Source organism: Onychostoma macrolepis, chromosome 14, assembly GCF_012432095.1.
Source record: "Onychostoma macrolepis isolate SWU-2019 chromosome 14, ASM1243209v1, whole genome shotgun sequence".
NCBI lineage: Eukaryota > Metazoa > Chordata > Actinopteri > Cypriniformes > Cyprinidae > Onychostoma > Onychostoma macrolepis.
The window spans coordinates 24188959-24211263 of NC_081168.1; the positions used below are offsets into that span (position 1 = coordinate 24188959).

General features: G+C 33.2%; 1 protein-coding gene across 6 annotated transcripts; it reads right to left on the reverse strand.

Moving 5' to 3' along the window:
• Positions 1-1877: 1877 nt before the first annotated feature.
• Positions 1878-21209, reverse strand: fbxw11a (F-box and WD repeat domain containing 11a). Of its 6 annotated transcripts, XM_058798335.1 has the most exons (15): positions 21051-21081; positions 18345-18430; positions 17248-17352; positions 15504-15572; positions 13924-14143; positions 13093-13279; positions 11755-11845; positions 11496-11633; positions 10961-11079; positions 8071-8320; positions 7846-7964; positions 6516-6626; positions 6310-6388; positions 5034-5198; positions 1878-2735 (listed from the first exon to the last, which is right to left on the reverse strand). In XM_058798335.1, exons 4-14 carry the CDS (start codon positions 15567-15569, stop codon positions 5037-5039), a joined length of 1542 nt encoding a protein of 513 aa, XP_058654318.1. In that variant the 5' UTR covers positions 15570-15572; positions 17248-17352; positions 18345-18430; positions 21051-21081; the 3' UTR covers positions 1878-2735; positions 5034-5036. The 6 variants fall into 6 exon arrangements, with proteins under 6 accessions (XP_058654318.1, XP_058654316.1, XP_058654314.1 ...); XM_058798333.1 differs by lacking the exon at positions 18345-18430 and having other exon boundaries at positions 6313-6388; positions 21051-21198; XM_058798331.1 differs by lacking the exon at positions 18345-18430 and having other exon boundaries at positions 21051-21195.
• Between the last annotated feature and the right edge of the window lie 1096 nt (positions 21210-22305).

Genomic DNA, 22305 nt, shown 5'->3' on the forward strand with positions numbered 1-22305 from the left:
TTAATATCGGATGGTTATGCAGGTCTATATGGGTACAATGATCGAGTGTTAATAACTGAATCTAAATTCATCCCGTACACAGATTAGAACACACACACACACACACACACACACACACACACACAATGAGGGTGTGGATACATAAATAACTAGATTTGTAATATCTGATGTCACGGACACTTATTTACTATAAGATAGGAACCTTTAAAAACTGTAAGAGAATCAATATAGGCTCAAATATATTATTAAGATATAAACAAGGAAACATTGAGTTTGCCATGAAAAATTTTATTAGCACTTTATAACCTACAAGTTTGTGACTCATTGAGCAACGTAGGCTATAACTCATCTCTTCAAACAACCATTAAAAACGGTTGTGCTTTAAAATGTAAAATCAGCCGCTTATGTTCGTGTTTGTCCATCTCTAAAATAGCCTACAGTAAATTATCATAATTTGCTTATAAAATCCCAACTTAGTGCTGATCCTCAAGGAAATATGAATGAAGCGGTATTCAGCCTGAAGAACCCGGAGGTGCTGTCATCAAGAGTTTATTTGTAAACAATAACTTCATCTGACTAAAATTACCATGGTTACTAAGCAGATAATAATTAAGACAGGCCTATGATTCTAGAGTTAGCACATAATATTTCTGTAATATGGCCAAATTAAATACAAAATCGTACACAAAGGAATGCGCATGCTCGGGTCTACACCAATAAGATTTGCCGTGTTATAAACCAATGGAATTGGGGGTGGGCTGCACTCTGGAGTACTTGTATGTGATTGCATTATTTAAGGGTAACTACTCAGGTCAAAGGTCATATTGATTTTTTTGTTGTTGTTAATCAATAAGGATTTTCTGAAGCTTAACTCTTTTAACTGAAAGGCCTGAGGTCAGAAACATACAGTGGTTTTCAAACAATAAATGTAAAATCTAATTAAAATAAAAAGATTAATTAATTTGAAAATAGATTAAAATAAAAATAAATAAGAGAAAAAAATTGAATGAAGCAAAAATATTATTAAAATACAAAATATATATATATTTTTAATAAATTAAATAAAAATTAACTAAGTAAATATAACATTAGCTAAATATTCTCCAGATAATATTTTAGACATATTTATGATATTAATTTTCCACAGTATAAAGTAAGTATTTTTACATGACACTACAAATATACGTTGGGGTCCTTAGCAAAGATTATCAAAATTTGGTGGTCTATGGCATCTAAAAGATTGAAAACCCCTGCTGTGCGTATCAGGGTTATAATCATTAAATAAAACTAAAGCCATAATTTTTGATTACTTGAATTTTATTTTAAGTAATAAATATATATATATATATATATATATATATATATATATATTATTTTTTTTTTTTATTATTAATACATATATACTTAACCTGATTTTATTTCAGCTAGTAGCCAAGACAAAATTTCTCAAATACTAAAATAACTAAAACAAAATAAATAAATAAATAAAAGTATATCAAAGATACTAAAATGTCGCTGCTTCGCATACTTTGTGGAAAAGCTTGGCCAACCTGTTAAACAAACTTAACCAAGTTCTTGCATAAGTTGCATTAATGTGAAAGTAACAAACTTCAATTTTCAAGGAGCCAACAGCTTCCTTCACACGCCTGTGACTTTAAAACATGCGTTATCATTAAGGCAGCTGCTATAAACGTCAACAGCTTAATAAACTTAAACTAACCTGCCGAGGAAGATTCTCTTCAAACCTTCGCTCTGCCACAACAGCAGTTGATCTGAAAGAGAAAAAACTGAGCAAAGAGGAAAACGCAACTGCATTTGAACCACAAGAAATTTGTGCACTGTAAAGTACGTTTCAGGCCTTAGACTGATACATCAACCATGGTCAAGTACTTTATTCACAATATCGTTTTCTTAAAAAACTCTTTTTTAATATACAACACAATCTGACAAGACAATTTTGTTTACAACTAGATTCAGCCCTCGATGAGCAAGCAGGCAGAGAGAAATCAAACCAGACATTGGGTGACAAAGACATACAATGCCTAGCAGAACCATACGGGAGAGATGAAGAGACCAATTAAATAGAAAAACAAAATCATAAAAACTAAAGACGAAAGGGAAAGAGGCATCAGAGCAGACAGTCACCCAGCTGATCCTCGCATGCATGCAGACGGACCTCTGCTTCACGCCGTCATCCTAAAAAAACACGTGTGTCCCTGGTCCTGAAGAGAGATGTGGCATGAAAGCCAAAGGCGGCAGACGTCCTGAACCCATTCTTTCATTTCCGCGAGAGTTTGCTGCCGTCCAAGTCCCTATCTCTCGCACAGCAGTCCGCAAAGTCTCAATTACCTGTCCTTTATCTGTACGTCACTCCCAGAATCCCAGCTTCAGTGATCCCCGTGTGGATATGAGCTATTAGTAGTGCAGATTTTCTGGTTATTTGAGCAGCAGTGATAGTACAGATACGGTTTGAAGCTGTTGAACGTCCGTGTGTGAGATTGTGCTTGTCTTTTCCCCACTAGATAAAGCACAACAGTGCTGAAACCCAATGGTGTGAGTGTTTGAATCTTTAGTGTGTGTGTGTGTGTTTGGCAAAGCATGAATCTGTGTATGTTTCTGTGTAAGTTTATAGTCAGATAGAGAAGAGGAGGCGGATCCTTAGGCACCATTCTGTGACGGACACAGCCAACAGCCAATCAGCTCTCCCAGGACACACTGGCACATAGAAGAGGCACCTGAACGGATGAGACAGACATAGAGAGTGAGAGAGACAATCAATCAATCAATCAATATTCAAAAGAATGAAAAATAAACTGCAAAAACTATAATAACCACTACAATATGAACAAGTGAAAAACACTTTCATATTTAATATCTTGTTTTAAAATAACAATATAATGACTATAATATACATGTAAACTAAACAGAATTACAGACAAAAACACTTTAAACAAATACATTTTCTAAACAATCAAACATAAAATGCACCACATAGCAACTGCTACAGTATGAACAAAGAAACAAAACTATACAGAAAAGTATTTAATGAATAAATAATGAAAAATATTTTCTTATTTAATATTTTTAAGGTTTCAACATAAATAATACAAAATAACATCAAATAAAGTACAAAATAGTATAAAATAAAGACAATAATGTCACATGTTCCCGTTTTTCCTTATTTGGTTTAGTTCCTGTTCCAATTATTTAATCATTATTCGTTCTGTTTCACCTGTGTTGATTAATCAGTCTTTATAAGCCATCAGTTTCTGTTCACCCTTTGTCCTGGATTGATGTTATTGCATGGAATATGTGTGTTGATGCTGAGGAATTCTCCTGTCCTTTGTTTTGAAGTTAGAATTAAAGACTATTTACATTTACTCTATTGTCGTGCGCTTGACTGCAACCACGAATCTGTGACAAATAAACTATAATAAGCATTTTAATAAACACTGAAATATGAATAAACTAAAAAGAATTAAAAAAACAAGTTTTTCAAACTAATAAAACAAAAATATGCAAATATAATTAACCCCTACAACATGAAGAAAATTAATCAGAACCATAGAGATATTAAATAAACAAATAAACTACCAACAAAAATTATTTAATGAACAAATAAATGAAAACAATAAATACTACCAATGCAAAATATTTTAATATTTAAATAATACAAATATAAAATAATATATTATAAAATAAAAGATAACTATAATAAACACTAGAAAACTAAATGGAATTTTAGACAAATATTTTAATAAATTAATTTTCAAAACTATGAAAAGTAAATTGTAAATATAATAACCATTACAATATGAATGGAAATTAAACTTAACAACTAAAGAAAAGTATTTAATGAATAAATAAATTAAACTAATAAATAGATAAATAAAACTACTAATGAAAAATATTTACTTATTTAATATTTTATGGTTTAAACATTAATATTCTAAATATAAAATAATATAAAACAAACTATAATATATTAAAAACTATAATAAACACTATTGTATTAATGAAAACTAAACAGAATGAAAGATTTTATATAAATACATGCTTGGTGGTCAGACTTAAAAGGGGTCATCGGATGCCCATTTTGCACAAGTTGATATGATTCTTTTGGGTCTTAATTAAAAGTCTATAACATACTTTGGTTACAATTTCTCAATGGTAGTATAAAAAACACATTTTTAAACCTGTCAAATTCAGCGGTTTTTAGCAAGCCATTATAGTCCATGTACCTTTAAATGCTAATGAGCTCTGCTAACCCCGCCCCTCTCTTCGAGCGGTACCGTTTACTTTAGCCACGAAACTGGCTAACTAGCACGTTATTAGGAAAGGCGATTTGCAAAGATTCATAAAAAACCCTTATACTCACTTCTTCTGTAGGTGAGGCTGGATCACGAATGATTTGAGCGAACATAGACGCATTCACTTCAAAGCAAAAGTAAAGTTAATCGTCTGCGTCTTCAGCGGCTCAGATGTCGGGAGTAAATGACGACTGCTATATTCATTATTACATCCAACAACAAAACATCTCAATCACTGAATCGGAGACATCTTGTCTTCCCCTGCACCGGAGTCTGCGGACAGCTCTCAGTTCACTCAGGGCGGGTCTAAGGTAAGACGGTCTTGTCAATCAACTATCGTGGGAGCGGCCTGTGCAGAACTACGTCATTCTGACAGGGCTCTCAGAACAGCCTGATTTGAGAAAGGGGATTTTAAAATAGGGATTTAAAAAAAATAACACTGGGTGGGTTTTTTTTATCATTATAGGATGGATGTGTACACACACTTCCAACACACATTTATGTTTAAATAACTTGAAAAGTGAATTTTGCATCCGATGACCCTTTTAAAATTTGCAAACCAGATTTTGGACTATCAGTGCATTTTTTTTTTTTCACTCAGACCTTCCTGACAAACATATAAAACCACCAAACATAGTTAAAGCTAAACTAAACCCAAAACTATCATACATAGTGAAATATAAAATCTGGCGAATGACTGAAAACTCTGGGCTGTGTGTGTACCTGCTATCTGGAGACGTATGTATATGTCCGTGAGGGCGATCGCCTCTCCGGCTGGCCATTGGTGGAGACGTTCAGGAAGTCCCATATAAGGATCGTGTCGTCATGGGAACTGCTAATAATCTGGAACTCATCAAACTGCAGTCGGAACACGCGCCCAGAATGCTCCTGCAAGAGGTTACCATGACAACACACACTTAAAGGAACATGAAAACATACAGTAACGCACATGCAAACACTGCAGAGGTCTGTCAGAAACGAGGAGTATACGCAGCAACACTACTGACGTACCTACATGTTTTAGCAGTGTATTAAATCGCTCAGCTGCTCCACAGTTAACGTATATGGAAATGTATGCAAAACAAAATTCATGATTCTCAAATCAGCAGTCACCTAATGCTGGGGAAACCACTTTGAAGCTAGCTTTTCAAACTGCAGGCTACTAGAAATACTAGTATTAAAAGCACAGGGAGTTAAGGGAATATAGTCATGACTTCACTGAATGGTGAATCGATTCTTTTTGAAAATTAATTAATGATTTTTTTTAAACAAATAGTTTGTTTCACAGTTGGTTTAATAGTATAGCTAGAAATTCAAATATTTTAGTGAATCAGTTGGTTTTAAAGTTTGTTTAATAGTATAGCAAGGAATTCAAGTTTATTTAGTAGTGTAACTAGGAATACAATTATTTTCGTTAATTAGCTTGGGAATCAGATTCTTTTAATGAATCAGTTTGGGAATCAGATTCTTTTAATGAATCAGTTTGTTTAAAAGTATAGCTAGGAATCTAGTTCTTTTAATGAATCTGTTTATTTTAAAGTTTTGCTAGGAACTGAATCTTTTAGTGAATCAGTTTGAGAATCCAAAGTTTGTTTAATAGTACAGCTAGGAATCTAATTATTTTAGTGAATAGGTTAGGGAATCCAGTTCTTGTAGTGAATCAATTTACTTCATAGTTTGTTTAAAGTACAGCTAGGAATTCCCATATGCCCCTGTGTTTTCAATACTATTATTTCTAGCAGCCTGTAGCTTGGCAAGCTGGCTTTAACGTAGCACTTGATGACTGCTTATTTGAGAAATATGAATTATATTAAACATATTCCCAAATAGGTTACCTAAATGATTATTTCATACTTTCTGAGGTAACTAGCAGAATAAATAAACATGCAGTGACATCATGTTGTTGTATCATATGTGAATGTAACAAAAAAAATTATTAATAGTAATATATAAAAAGATTACAAAACATAAATATGAAGAAGGCATTATTCAGACACACCACGAGTGTACGCAGACATAATGTGCTGGCAGGGGCCCGAGGATCCAGAGCTGCCTGTAAATCCCAAACTTTAATTTTCCTGCAGAGGAAGAGACAGAATGTGAGGGTGAATTATGGCTGCTCGATATTAACCAGTTTGACAGATGAACGGCCTTGTCAGTAACAGATGGTGCTGTGACCAAGTGTGTGTGTGTGTGTTTATTCACCCATCATATGCTCCGCTCACGATCCTCTTGTTGTCGAATCTGATGCAGCGCACAAGCTCCTCATGACCCTCCAGCACACGCAGACAAGCACCGCACTCAATGTCCCACAGTCTGAACACACACGCATGTTAAGGATTTGAGAGATTTTATAGAGCATTCACAGATGTTTTAATTGTCATCATTTACTCATACCAAACCTGCATGACTTTCTTTCTTTAGTGGAAAACTAAAAATTTGAGAGGTTTTATAGAGCATTTAAAGGCTTAGTCCACCTAGAAATTTTAATTCTGTCATCATTTACTTATTCCAAAACAGCATGACTTTTTTCTTCAGTGGAAAACAAAAAATAAAGACTGCAGAATGAGGAGTCAAGGACAAAAAAATAAATAATAAACAAATCATAATAGAAGTCTATACAAATCATACACTTTATTTCAAATCATTTTGAATGCTTACGATAGTTTTGTGTGAGGAAAACGTTTAAATTTAAGCAATATTTACTGAAAAACAGGGAAGGTGAAGATTTCTCACACTAAGATTTTGTATGACCTCAGAAACTTGTTTTATAAATCCAGTCATATCGTCTATCATAAATACTTTTATGATTCTTTTTTTGTCATTTTTGGAGCATAAAACTCATCAGTTCCTATAAAAGGTACTTGTTATGTATCTCTTTATACATACATTCTTATAAATACAGTACTGTTCAAAAGTTTTTGGTCACCAAGATTTTTAGCTAGTAAGAAATTAATTAAATGCATAAAAATTGTATTCAGGAAACACGTATTAAATTGATAAAAGTGATTAAACACCTTTACAATGTTTCAAAAGTCTTCTATTTTAAAGAAATGCTGTTCTTTTGAACTTTCTATTCATCAAAAGCTTTGCATCAAAGAAATAAATTAGATTTAAAAATATATTCACACAAAAATTTTACACTTTAATAATATTTCACAATATTACTGTTTACACTATATTTTTGATCAAATAATTGCAGCCTTGATGAGCAGATGAGATTTCTTTAAAAATATATTTTTTAAATCTTAATTTCCCAAAACATTTAAATGGAATGTACGCCAATGAGAAATTTACCAAATTAAATGTTAAATATATTATTAACACTAAAATAAGGAAATTTCTTAAATCAATACATATTGTTCTCATTTCACACTCACATATTTGTGTATTGATATTAATGCGTAATGATAAAGAAATTATTACTGTTTTACTGTATTTATCTAAAAAAATAAATATATATTTTTTTAAATGAATAAATAAAGCTAAATATAATAATTAAATAAATATAAAACAAGTGATTAATTTTAAAAACCTGATGGTGTTGTCCGAGGACCCGCTGACCACGAGTCTGTCTCTGTACTGAAGGCAGGCGATGCCGCGCTTGTGACCGTTAAGCGTCCGTACAAACTCACACGTGCTCGTGCTCCACACCTGCAAACATTCGAGAAGTCTTTCATCTACATCATCGTCACACTACAGCTACCAATCACCCATCACTAAAGCCACACCCACCCACTGACCACTCCCACCCACTCACTTTTATGGTTCTGTCTCCAGACGCAGACACAATGTATTTGTCGTCAAAGTCCACCACGTTGACGGCAGCGCGGTGACCCACGAGCACGCGGCGCAGGCTGATGTCGGTCGCAGACGCCATGTCCCACACCGCGATGGAGCGATCTTTCGAACACGTCACCATGAGACCGTTACAGAAGCGCAGGTGCAGAACCGCCTCGTTGTGATGGATCAGAGTGTTGAGAACCTCACCAGAAACAACATCCCACACCCTGAGAAAAAATATTGCAGATTAGTACACATTATGAAGGGAACATGAGCTTGTGCACAACTACTGTAAGGGAGGTTATTATTGGTAACTAAAACTAACAGTAAAACCATTAAAAAACAACATTTTGTTAATTGAAATAAAATAAATTTCAAAGAAATTAATTAAAATGAATAACATTTTTAAAATTATCTAGTTTAACTTGTACTGAAATGGCAAACTGAAATAAGAAAAATTAATAAAAACTATATAGATATATTTAAATTAAAAGGAAAACTCATAAAAATGACAAGAAACAAGATTAATAAAAATGTAAAAATATTATTAATTAAATTAATAAAAAATATAAATTATTAATATATTAATTATTAATAAATAGAAATCAAATATATAAATGTATAAATATGTATATAATATGTACACATTATAATAGTATCTCAATTACCCAAGTATTAGGTCCATTTTTACCCATTTTATCTTTGGATATTCATTTAGACAGAATTGCTAAGAAAATGCGATTTCGAGCTAAAGGAGTATTTTCGACAAAATGTGTACTGATTATTGAAATTTCTGTCTGTTTCTAATGTTTCCAATAAAATATTTAATATTAAATTTGAAAAAATTCTCACTGACACTGCTCTACAAAAGTTTGGAATCAGTAAGATATTTTTTATGTTTTTGAAAGAAGTCTCTTCTGCTCACCGTTTATTTGATCAAATAAGTAAAAAAACAGTAATATTATGAAATATTACAATTTTAAATAACTGTTCTATTTGAATATTCTGTCAGATGTAATTTATTCCTGTGATGGGGAAAGTTCCTGTGATGTCACATGAACCTTCAAAAAGGACCTGCTCAAGAAACATTTCTAATTATTATCAATGTTGAAAACAGTTGCTATCTTTCTAAAAACTGTGATAAAATTTCATTTTTCAAGATTCTTTGATGAATAGAATAGAAAAGAGCAGCATTTATTTGATAGATATATATAATTTTTTTTGTTACATTATTAATCAAATGTGTTTTGTCACTTTTGATCAATTTAATGCATCCTTTTAACTTTTTGGTGGCACAGAATTGACTTAAAACAAAATGGGTTGAAGAAATAATAGATTCCTACACTATTTTTTTTCAACAATTCAAGTACTATATATCTCCTGTAATAACTGCTACGCTCTTTTGGCATAGCTGTTGTTAAAACAAACTAAGTTAGAGGCCAAGCTCTAGTGGCATAAATTAACAAGCACAGCAGGTGCAAAACACGGATGGACCGTAAATTACATGTGAACGACCTCACCAGCAGCTGAAACATCCTGCTCCAGCTGAACTCGGCCAACTGATGTGTTAATGCTCTGTAAACACCATCACATTACAAAGCCGTTTCCCTCTCCAGGTGTTAAACGTCCGGCCGTTTGCGCTTCCACTCGGAGTGACGCAAACCTGATTTATGCAGCTGTACAGCTCGTTCCCTCAAACTCTCACAGGTGAGAGAAACACACACATACTCGCACTGGAAAAGGTGACAGAGCTCCGGCTGGAGCTTTAAATGCTTCTAGGGAAGTGAGGTCATTGTTTCCATGGAGATTCTTCAGCTGGAGGCAGTATGTATGTGAAACATTTAAAACTAATTATCTAATATAGATTTGCAGCACAGCATTTTTTTTTTTTTTTCTGGCTTAAGGACTCCCATACTATTAGACTTTTATAGCTGTTTAGGACTCCTGGATAAAGATTTTCAGAAATCATTTTAAAAAGATGAATGTGAAAATTAGAAAAATGTGTACTGATTAAATAATTATCTAATGCTCAGATAAAAAAATGTTTCAACTAAATTTCAATCTGTTTTAGTGTTTAGGTAATAATATAATATCTATCATTACATTTCTTAGTCTCTTTTAGCACATCAAGTTATATGAAATGTAAAAAAATGAAGTTTTTTTTAAAAATTTCATTTAACATTTATTTTCTTTCTTAAAATAAAAATGCTTTTTTGTTTGTGGTTTTAGAAGTGCTCAAATACTTTAAAAGTAATTTTTTGAAGTAGTAAAATTAAACTAAAACCTGATAAAAACTATATAGTCATTAAAAAACTTGATAAATTAAACAAACTTAAAGAAAAATTTATACATTTATATCCTATTATAGTTTTGTTTTAGTTATTTTAGTACATCAGATTCAACAAAATAAAAAAAAGTTTTTTTTACAGATTTTTATTACAGTTAATATTTCAGTTAACAAGGAATTTTTTTTAATAAATGGTTTTAGTTTACCTACAATAGCCCTGCATGAACCCTTACAGTAGTACCAGCGATCCTTTGGAAATCATTATAATATTCTGATTTGTTCCTCAAGACACATTTCTAATTATTATAAATGTTAATATTTTTATGAAAACCATATTACATTTTATTTTTCAGGATTCTATGATGCATAGAAAGTTCAAAAGAACAACATTTATTCGAATTGGAAATCTTTGTAACTCTATAAATGTCTTTTATATCACTTTTGATCAATTTAATGCATACTTGATGAATAAATGTATTAATTTAACAAAAAAAATAATAATCTAACTGACCCCAAACTTTCAAACAGTAGTGTAAAATCTGTTAGCAATTATGCCACTGTAATATTAGTGTGCAAGTACCTGACAGTTGAATCAGAGGAGCCTGTCACTATGACTCTGTCATCGTACTGCAGACAGAGAACCGAACCAGTGTGACCCGTCAGGACCTTCAGACACTCCAGAGACTGTTTGTCCCAGATCTGACAGAGACAGAGAGAACGTGATTATCACCACAACAGACAGACAGACAGAACGACAGACAGATCGACCGACAGACAGAACCAACGAACGAACGACAGACAGAACGACAGACAGACAGAACGAACGACAGACAGAACGAACGACAGACAGAACGAACGACAGACAGACAGAACGAACGACAGACAGACAGAACGAACGACAGACAGACAGAACGAACGACAGACAGAACGACAGACAGAACGACAGACAGACAGAACGAACGATAGACAGACAGCACAACAGACAGACAAACCGACCGATAGAACGACAGACAGAATGATAGAACGACAGACAGAATGAGAGAGAGAGAAAATCAACAGACAGACAAAACAACAGAATGACAGACAAAACAACAGACAGACAGGTAGATAGTTACTTTGATGGAGTTGTCTCGCAGGCCACTGATGATCTTGTCGTCGTCGTACTGAAGGCAGTAAACACCTTTACTGTTCTCTGACCGGCACTGAATCCGCTGAAGATTGTGACGCCCACAACGCCAGTTCGCTTCAATAGTCTAAACAAACAGAATGAGGAAACAGGAGCCTGAATGAATGGGTGGATGGTTGGATGAAAAGGCAATCGGATGGATGAGGTTGTAACTGGACAGACAGATTTATGAATGGATGGACGCTCACCTCAATGTCTTGTATAATTTTGGGATAGAGTGAATGGTAGTACGAATTGGGCGGAACCTCGTTTGTTCGGTTCTTAAATAAATATTTCTCCCTGGGGACGAAAACAAGAAAACCACCAATCAGATACAAAGCAAAGGATAAGCAACCCAAATGCTTCTAAACTGTTTATGTTTGATCAAGAGCATTTGCATCGCATGACTTTATTTCAGTTACTGTTTAACAGTTTTACAGTTAATGGTTTTTTATGATTTTAGTTTTAGTTAACTATAATAAATATATATTTTTAAATATGTCTACATAGATTTTCTTAAGTTTTAGTTATTTTAGTACTTCAACTTAAACTAAATGCCTTGGCAGCCAACTGAATTAAAATAAGCTGAAATAAATATAAATTGTTTATTTCATTAAGGGAACATTTTTTTAATTTTTTTTTTTTTTATGGTTTTCATTAATGAAAATAATCCTGTGTGGTAATCATGGTATAGGTAGATATTAAATAAACAAAAAAAAAAACCAAGTAGAAAAAGAATGCACACCCACCACCTTCATTACTTACATGATTAATTAATATTCTCAACACATATTTTACCTATAAACACACACTTAAAATGCTGTCAGTTTGTCAATAAACTCACAGGACTTACGGACCTTGTGATTAATCACAATCATCACATGCATATCTGAGTTTGTCAGCACTAATTATGATTCACAGCAAAGCACATGGTCCTAACATTTCAGGCATGTGTTCAAAATTGCAGTCAACAAAAAAAAAAAAAAAGAGTTTTTAAAGGCAAAATAAGAAACTGTTCTGACTGACAGATGACATGATATTAATAAGGAATAACCGACAACAAACTGTTGAATTATTAATGCACACCTGGAGCACATTTATTTTCAATACTTTTTAAAATTGTATTATTACTCTGCCTATTATTCTCTCTAACTAAAATGAAAACCATAAAAAAAAAAGCTAGTTTCCAAGTAAACATGTCTTATTTTCGGTTAGCTTAAATTTAAGCACTAATATATATATAATTTTTTACAGCTATTTGCCAAGGCAACATTAACTAAAACTAAAATGCAAATTGATTAAAAAAACTATATAGACATTGTATGAATTTTCTGTGTATTTTGATATATACACACGTGTATATTTTAAATATTTACTTTTAAATATTTAATATACATTATTTTAATATAACGTTCTTGTGGACTAATCATTTTGTACTTGTCTTTTATAACAACAATCAAGAGTTTCAAAGAAGATTGCACAGTTTTACACATGTTTGTTCAGAGTAACAAAGCATGAGTGTTGAGCGTCTCTCTGTGTGTTTTTACCATTGATGGCGCTCTGACAGGCCTTTCCACAGAGGGTCTGTGCGCACCATCCTCTCGATGAGCTTCTTCCAGAGCATCCCGTCTGAAATGACCCGCTGCCATTCTCGACAGACCAGCTCAGCAGAGCACAGAGAACGAGCGTCGAGAAATGAGAGGATGTTCTCCGCTATGTGATCCAGACCCTGAGCTACAAACAGAGAGATTCAGTGAGAGCTAGTGCAGTCATGGACATTCACAGTGCGCCTGAAGCATACTGCAAAAATAACAAGAGCTTTATTTAAAAAAAAATAAAAAATAAAATATATATATCATATATATCATATATATATGGTTTGTTTCCTGTTTATTGTCATTTTATTTTTGCTATAAAAACCTAAAAAACTAATATAATATTATTATTTACTTATTTAGGACAGTACTAATAAAAAAATTTAATTTAGGGTGGTACTAATAAAGAAAAAAAATATGATTTATCATCAACAATTTTTTTTTTTTTTAATTTATGTGGTTACAAGTATATCTGTGCTTAAAAACCACTAAAAAACACCTGAGGAATAAATCATTATTTTATATAATAATAATAATTATTATTATTATCATCATCGTAAATTATAGACTATTTTTATACACACATAAAACATTCACATAAAAAACTAGCATACAAACAAACTGTGGTACATGTTGTCAGATGTGTGTGTAAGTGATGTAAGTGGGCGGCTCTGGCCACGTGCCGATTCTCACATTTCTGACTCTGCTAAAGCATGTGTTGGAGTAGGAGGAATTGTTATAGCCAAGGCTTGAGGTTCATGTGCTTACATGTGAGTTAGTTACCTGGCAACGCAGTGATGAAGTCTCTCTGTAACATGGGTTTAAGGTACGAGTTTATATGGCCATGCTGGTAGTGACACATGCGTGAGATCAGATGTTCCACAAACTCCACCTGATCCGATTCGGACCACTGATCAAACAGCTGGATGCACAGATCTTTCTCCTTGTCGAAGTTCCCCTGCGACATCCTCTTCCTCGAACCCGCTACTGAACCATTCCCGAACTGAATACACAGACAAGACATAAAATAGAAATAACTTATTAAAAAGACATTTTATTTCAGCTAGTTGCCAAGGCAACATTTATCATTTTAATTTAGTTTAACTTGATGTATTAAAATAACATCAAGTTAAACTAACCAAAACTGAATTTAAAAAAATTAAATATCAAAAATAAATATGAACTACAGCCATATTTAAAAAAAACAAACAAAAAGTAATTATTAAAAGTTATAATAATTGATAAAATATGAAAAGAAAACCTAATATATAATAAAAACTATAATAGTATCTCAATGATACTGAAATAACACTGCTTCACACTTTAAACCAGAGTTTGATTTTATATTTGAATAAAAAACGGATGTCTTCAGATGATGAATTAAACTTGGAAATGCTCTTCTCATGTGGTCAGTCATGCATTCAACAAATGCACAATATCAGAATTAATAACAGGAAAATTGATATGCAATGGTTTTACGGTCTTGCACTTTCCAAACGATCAGTGTCATTTTAAAAAGAAATACGTAACACAACAAAACAACTTACTGATGTAAGATGAACCATTTAACCCTGCAACATTGCAGGGTCAATGTCAACTAAAAAAAATCAGCTAAAAGTAAATATAAAAAAAAAAGTACATTTTAATAAAATAAACATTAAGTGAAAAAAAAAAACATTTTATTTCAGCTAGCTGCTTAATTTCTCATTTTCATTTAGTTTAACCTGAAGTACTAAAACAGCTATAAAAAAATTAAATAGCTTAAAAAAAAAAACTATAGTGTTATATTTTTAAAATTAAAAAAAGCAAAGACAAAAACTAAATTATCAAAAACTATTAATAGAAGCAATGATAGTAAAATAACACTGCTACTTGGTCAACTATTAAAACTAGTCATGTAAGCAGTCATTTATCTAAAAGTATATATTTAAAAAATTTATTGCATACCTGTTGGTGCCACAAATGTACATAATTTTGTTGTCTTTTTGCTCCCACTCGCTGTAGTGGATCGGTGATGTAACATTACTCTTGTAAACAGTTTCAGCATTTCAGAAATAAAAGTCTATCTTTATAATGCACACACATTACAGTGAAGCACACGAGTTACCATAATCTGCTTCTGAATTGATCACTTCTTATAAACTTGGAGGGCAATTAAATTACCTCATGAGTCATGACCTTGGTGTTTGTCAAAAAAACAATTCGGCTGGGAATTTTTGTGTGGTGGCAGACTTTTCCGGAAATTCTGGATTCGGATGGGAATAAAATCACAGACTAGCCCCTGTAAACGTACATATCTTTTCACACACACACACACACACACACACACACACACACACACACACACACACACACACACACACCTTGAACACTGTTGTCTTCTTTGGTGAGACGTCACCTGTGTTATTCTGTGACTCCATCACCGTCATGCTCTACAGAGAGATACACAAGAGAGAGCATGTTAAACATGTGTCTTTCTGTTAAACATGTGTCTGACTGAAAGAAAGCTAAAGAATCAGTCCTAATGGTGCATTCTGGGTAAAACATTCCAAGCATGAGCAGTTTAACATGCACACAGAGAAGGCAAACACAAACAAACAGATTGTGCTCTAAAAAACCTCTAATGTGATGTCTGTGAAAACAAACTTTGAATCTTCTGTCAGTTCCACAAACTCACAAAAAGAACATATGCTGGAGAGGAGGAGCTTAAGGGCCAGTGGGAGGAGTTTCATTTTACAGCTGAACTGTTGCTTTAATTGGATTGGTTAAACAGTTTTAAATCACACAAAGGGTTAAAAACACACGAGTACATGCATGTGCACCTTTGACAAAGCAAACAGTGATGTAAATACACACAGCCCATTAATTTCCCTCCTTAAACACATGCACTGTCTGAACATTTCTGTAGGACAACAAAATACTCAAGTGAGGGTTTGTGTGAGTTTCAAATCTTTTCTCTTCACTAATGATCACTTTATTTTTGAGGTTTCGATGTCTTTAAATCAGCTGGTATTTTGGTGGATTTAATGGATGTATGAAGTCAGTTCTTCTCAAGTTCACAAAAGCCACATCAACTAGCAACATCATCCAGTAACTACACTAACCACAAACAAACAATACTGACTGACTGTCTATATTTCATTTGTTGTTTGGCAATAGAATGTCACAAAGATAATGGTGTGACTTGTGAATGTTGCATATTTATACTGAACTATTTTATCTACACTTTCTGGTAAAAATTTAATTCGAAATTTAGTTGTAATTAATACTTCTCTCACTTCATCTGTATCTCGGGTTTATTTATTTTACTGAGGTCAACACAATGCATTATGTGACTGGAACCATCACTACCAAAAAATATGAAATATTAATACTGTAAAAACAGTAACCTTGTGACATATTACGATATTATCAAAATAACTGTTTTCTATGAGAACACATTATAAAATGTAATTAGCTTCTGTGATTAAAGCTGAATTTTCAGCATAATTACTCCAGTCTTCAGTGTCACATGATTCTTCAGAAATCATACTAATATGCTAAACATTTCTGATTATTATCAATGAAGAATACAGTCATATTTTTGAACAGCATTTGTTTGAAAGATTTTATTTATTTTTTTAGAAATATGTCTTTACGGTCTCTTTCGATAAAATTTAATGCATCCGCACTTTCTTTAAATAAAATGGTCGTGACCAGGGACACATAAGCATTAATTAAAATTATTATTAACCAGTTCTGTTTAATAAACGTTTAATGTATGTGTTTTCTCAATGGAAAAAGTTCAGTTATGAGATGGTGAGACTAAAGCAGACACAGACAGGCAAGCAGAAAGACACAGAGAGAGAGAGAGCAAATGTGAGAAAGAGAGAGAGAGAGAGAGAGAGAGAGAGAGAAACAGACAGCCGCTCTGCTCTTCAGCAGTTCCTCTTCTGTTTTCTCACAAAAAAAACAGGCTGAATTATAGAGACTGAATTACAGCTCAGTAAACTTAGACATTACACATTTAATTCACATCTAGCCAAACACACAGACACACAACCAGTGCGTGAGAGGGACAGACGGACAGACAGGAGGAGCGGAGAGGAGAGAAGAAGAGAGCAGAACCTGGTTGTGGGCCCGGGAAGACGGGAGGCTCTGCAGGCATCTGAGAGCACACAGACTCTCTGCCACCGATGAACAACCCAGCCAGACAGAACGAGGCAAAGAACACTGTGTGAGAGAGAGAGAGAGAGGGGGGACGGGAGAGAGAGGGAGAGGGGTAGGCAAAACAGATGAAAAGGGCAAACAAAGACCCACAAAAGAAAGAAAGTCAGAATGAAAGTAATCAGTAAACCAAGGAGGAAAACAATGAAAGACAGAAAGAAAATAAACAATAGAAAGGACAAGACAGAAAGAATGAACGTATCGATGAACAAAGAAGGAATAAGCAAACAAGAAAGAATAAACAAAACAAAATGAGAGAAAGAAAGAAAGGAAGAAAGAAAGCAGCAAGCATGCAAATAATGGAAGTGACATGAGGGTCGAACAAGTGAAACAGTGTGAAAAAAAGAAAAGAGAAAAGAGAAGTCAGTGAGGAAAGTGAGGGGAAAAAACAGTATTAGAGCAACAGTGAGCAACACACACACACACACACACACACACACACACACTCCTGCAGACAGTGTTTTACACAGACCAAAAACACAATGAGCTGTGTTTGTGCATGACACTCAATGAAGTCTGAAGTCAAATTTAAAGATGGTAAATTATTCATTTATTTATTTTTATACCATTTAAATTATTATTATTTTTATTTAAATTAATCTATTAATTATAAATATATAGTATTCATAAATTAAATCTGATATATATTTAATTATTTCAATTAATATTATTATGTAAATGTACTAAAACATTGAGCTAGTTTGACAAAATTGGTTATTTAAACCTTAAATTTAAAAATGGTACATTTATTTTTTAAATAATTGTTGTTTTCATTTTAATTAAAATTAATTAATATCCTATAATATTTGCAACTTTGATCCATTTATCAGCATACATATATAATATTAATTTAAATAAATTATGACTAATTTAAACTATTAATATTAATATTATTTAAGTTTATTAAAACATTGAACTAATTCGTTAAAATTGGTTACTTAAACCTAAAAATGAAAACTCATTATTGTAATGACACTGTAATGTCACTATTTACTCACCTTCAAGTTGTTTCAAACACGTATGCGTTTCTTTTTTCAACATAACAGAAGATATTTTGAAGAATGTTGCTGGTCCCCACAGACTTCTGAAGTATGGGGAAAAAACGGGGGCAAGAATATCTTTGGTTACTCACATTCTTCAAAATATCTTCTTTTGGGTCCAGCAGAAGAAAGAAATATATACAGGTTAGAACAACTTGAAGCCAAGTAAATTATGACAGAATTTTATTTTTGTGTAAGCTAAATTCCTTTGCAATTGACAGTTTGGCCATTTCATGTTTTACTATTTTACTAGACCTCACACAAATGTTGAGCATTCATAAATCTGCATCCAAAATTAGTATTAAAAGAATAAACTCCAAATCCCATTCAAAACAAACCAGGCGCTGTGTCTCCAGGCAGCTGGCCTTTAACAGAGAGGCTGTTGTTAAACTCAACCTAACATGACCCCAGATGAAGACTAGCACAATCATGACAGATCTAGAGAGACTGAACTGGTTACACCCTCCTGTGCATCATTTACATTGAGATTCAACTATGCATGACTTATTAGGGCACAGATGTGTAAAAATAATAGTGCATGTGACAGTTTAGTAAATGTGAATAACATAAACATTACTAATTAGTCATTTAATAGATGTTTTTATGCAAAATGGGCAATGTCATAAGCATGAACAGACTCTGTAACACATGCATGTAGACGGTAATAATATAGCTAATAAACACAAAGACTGATAAATGAAGCGCATAAACTGTATGTAATGATATCTTGGACATATATAAGTGGTATTAAATACATATTAGGCTGTTTACATAATGAATTAAAGGCATACAGGTTGTGTAAGGTAAATGAAGCGCACACAGATTCTTTATATTCGGATTCAGCATATAGTTAGATTCTCCAAGCAGCTATACATAAGCACATATGGACTGTATGTGATGTATGAAATGCATATTGTGAGATATGAAGTACATAGAGAGAGTGAAAAATTAAACATATATAGATGATATGTGACACATAGATTGCATATACACTGTTTGAAGCACATATAGATTATCATACGTGACCCTGAACCACAAAACCAGTCTTAAATCGCTGGGGTATATTTGTAGCAATAGCCAAAAATACACTGTATGGGTCAAAATGATCAATTTTTCTTTTATGCCAAAAATCATTAGGATATTAACTAAAGATCATGTTCCATGAAGATATTTTGTAAATTTCCTAATGTAAATATATCAAAACGTCATTTTTGATTAGTAATATGCATTGCTAAAGACTTCATTTGGATGACATTAAAGGTGATTTTCTCAAATATTTGGATTTTTTGCACCCTCAGATTGCAGATTTTAAAATAGTTGTATCTCAGCCAAATAAAATAACAAACCATACATCAATGCTTATTTAATGCTGAATCAATGCTTATTTATTAATGCTTATTTATTCAGCATTCAGATGATCTCAACTTTTTTTTTTTAAATTGACCCTAATGACTGGTTTTGTGGTCCAGGGTCACATATGTGAAAAATATGGATGAAATGTATGAAAAGTAAATATATTTATAATTTGAATTAGATTTATACAAAGTGTATATTTTATATTAAGACTGTATATGAAGCGTATATAGATTAATAAATGAAGCTTATACAGATATGAATAGAAAGCGCTGATGGATTGTTTATATATTCATACAGACAATGCGATATATGAAGCCCATATAAATAATTCAGTATCCTATATGAAGCGCGTATAGATTCTTCAATTGAATAAGCTCATATAAACTATATACGAACCACATATTGATTGTACGTGATTTATGAAGCACTTACATACTGTTTAATAATGAAATTGAGCACGGATTGTTTACCATATGAAGCTCAAAAAAAAAAAAAAAAAAAAAAAAAAGTGTATGTGATTTATGAAGCGCAAAGACTGCTTAATATATAACCTAAATCACATATACATTAATATATGAATTATATATATTCATACGAAGCGAATATAAACTGTGATATATGAAACGAGTATAGATATGAATCACATTTTGTTTACTAACGTTATATGAAGCGAACATAAAGTGGACGTGATATATGATGCGCCTATACATTGTTTAATATATATATATATATATATATATATATATATATATATATATATATATATATATACATACATATATATATATATATACATATACATACATACATATATATATATACATACATATATATACACACACACACACACACACACACACACACACACACACACTCACAGCACATGTATAAGCATGAAGTGCGTATGTATGTAATATATGAATCACATATAGACTGTATACAACAGATTAAGTCCATATGTATATGATAAAGCGCATAAAGACTGTGATATCTGACGCGCGCAGTGGCGCAGCGGTGCCGCAATGTCCGCTCCGATCCTCCAGCAAACACAAACCATTCCTCGACATTCATACGCGATAAACTCCTCAAATCATGAGCGAAAAGTCGGTTTAACGACAAAACTAAAATCAATCATTATAGAGCAACACGATACCAGCTGAATGTTTCATATCGATTCGGGCCGCCGCTGTGTTTTTGTCCTCCTTCTTGTCGATCCCGCGTTATACTGCATTACAACAAATATAAACAACCGCAGCAGCGCGAGCGTCACATATTCAGACCGCGTCGAGTATGTTGCTCCGCACGTACCATCAGCTCCAGGGTTTTGTCCTCCATGTCCGGATCCATATTATTGTTGTTCTGGTTGAATCCAACCGTGAAAATGGAAACCCGTCGGTGAACCCGAGCGAAGAGGGAAACAAAATACGCCTACAAAACATGGAGCCACACCGACATTACAGCAGAATAAGAGTCCTGGTCCACAGTGACACTCACACTTAACAAAACAAGTGCAGATGTTTTAAATTAATTACAACGCTGATGCATTGTTTGGAAAGTATTCATAAAATTTTTAAATGTACTTTCCATTTAAAAATGCAAACACTGGAAAATAGGATTATATATGGTTAAATGTTCAGCAAAAAAAAAAAAAAAGTTAATCGAAAATATACCATGAGCAAAATTATAGATAGAGAAAATAATAATAATAGGAAAAACAATTAACTAATTACAATTGCACAATTTAATGTTTCATAATCCATAACCTGTAATAAATGATTAATATATTACTATATTTCAATAACATAATATATATTTTATTTGACATTACTCTTCTAATTTCACTTCCCCAAACAGAAATCAAATTAAGAATACACATGCACACATTTTATTCACGATCGAATTCGGACTTTTATTTTGCAAAAGCATCAACATTGATTTCCGGTGAAGTTTGAATTGTTGTATTTGGTTTTGGGATCTGCGCTGCTGAGTGGTCACGTGGCTCTGCAGGGAGTGTGTATTTGGTGCCCTCCGAAGGGCACTTCAGAGTGAAAACAATCATGGCCGCCATATTGAATGGTCGTTCCAAACCGAAGCCACTTCAAAGGGCCCTTCGGAATGAAGGATTTCGAAGGGTACAACTGATGGACACTTCGGGCTCCCATGATACTTTGCGCAGATTCTTTGCATGATGACAGCGCCTGTGTGGGCACGGGAGGATGACCCAGAAGGGCACTTCAAGAAACGGTTGTTTGGTCCGCTACACCCTTCAACTCTTAGAAGCTCTCACTCCCTTCAACCTTCAACCCTTTGAAGGGATTATTATGGCATAGGGATGAGCCCTTCCGAATGGAACGCTGGGATTGTGTGCCTCTGCGAGGGGGCGGGGCTATCTGCAGCTACTTTAAAATGCAGACACCCTGATTGGTCAAACGGAGATAAGGGGCGGTTGTAGTAAAGTATGCTTTCAGTTGATTGGCTCCTTCTGTTGTTGGGCCTTTCTTCATCAATAGAGAAAAAACAACAAATGAACCCACAGACCTCTTTAGACCTTATAGTCTTGCAA

Excerpts from the sequence above, each read along its gene's own strand:
- fbxw11a (XM_058798331.1), bottom strand. The coding sequence starts at position 21,089 with ATGGATCCGGACATGGAGGACAAAACCCTGGAGCTGATG. Across the intron at positions 11,846-13,092 it reads CTGTCAGAGCGCCATCAATG|GGAGAAATATTTATTTAAGA; the intron begins GTAAAAACACAC and ends TTTCGTCCCCAG. Across the intron at positions 6,627-7,845 it reads TCCTCGGACAACACCATCAG|ACTGTGGGACATTGAGTGCG; the intron begins GTTTTTAAAATT and ends GTGTGTGTTCAG.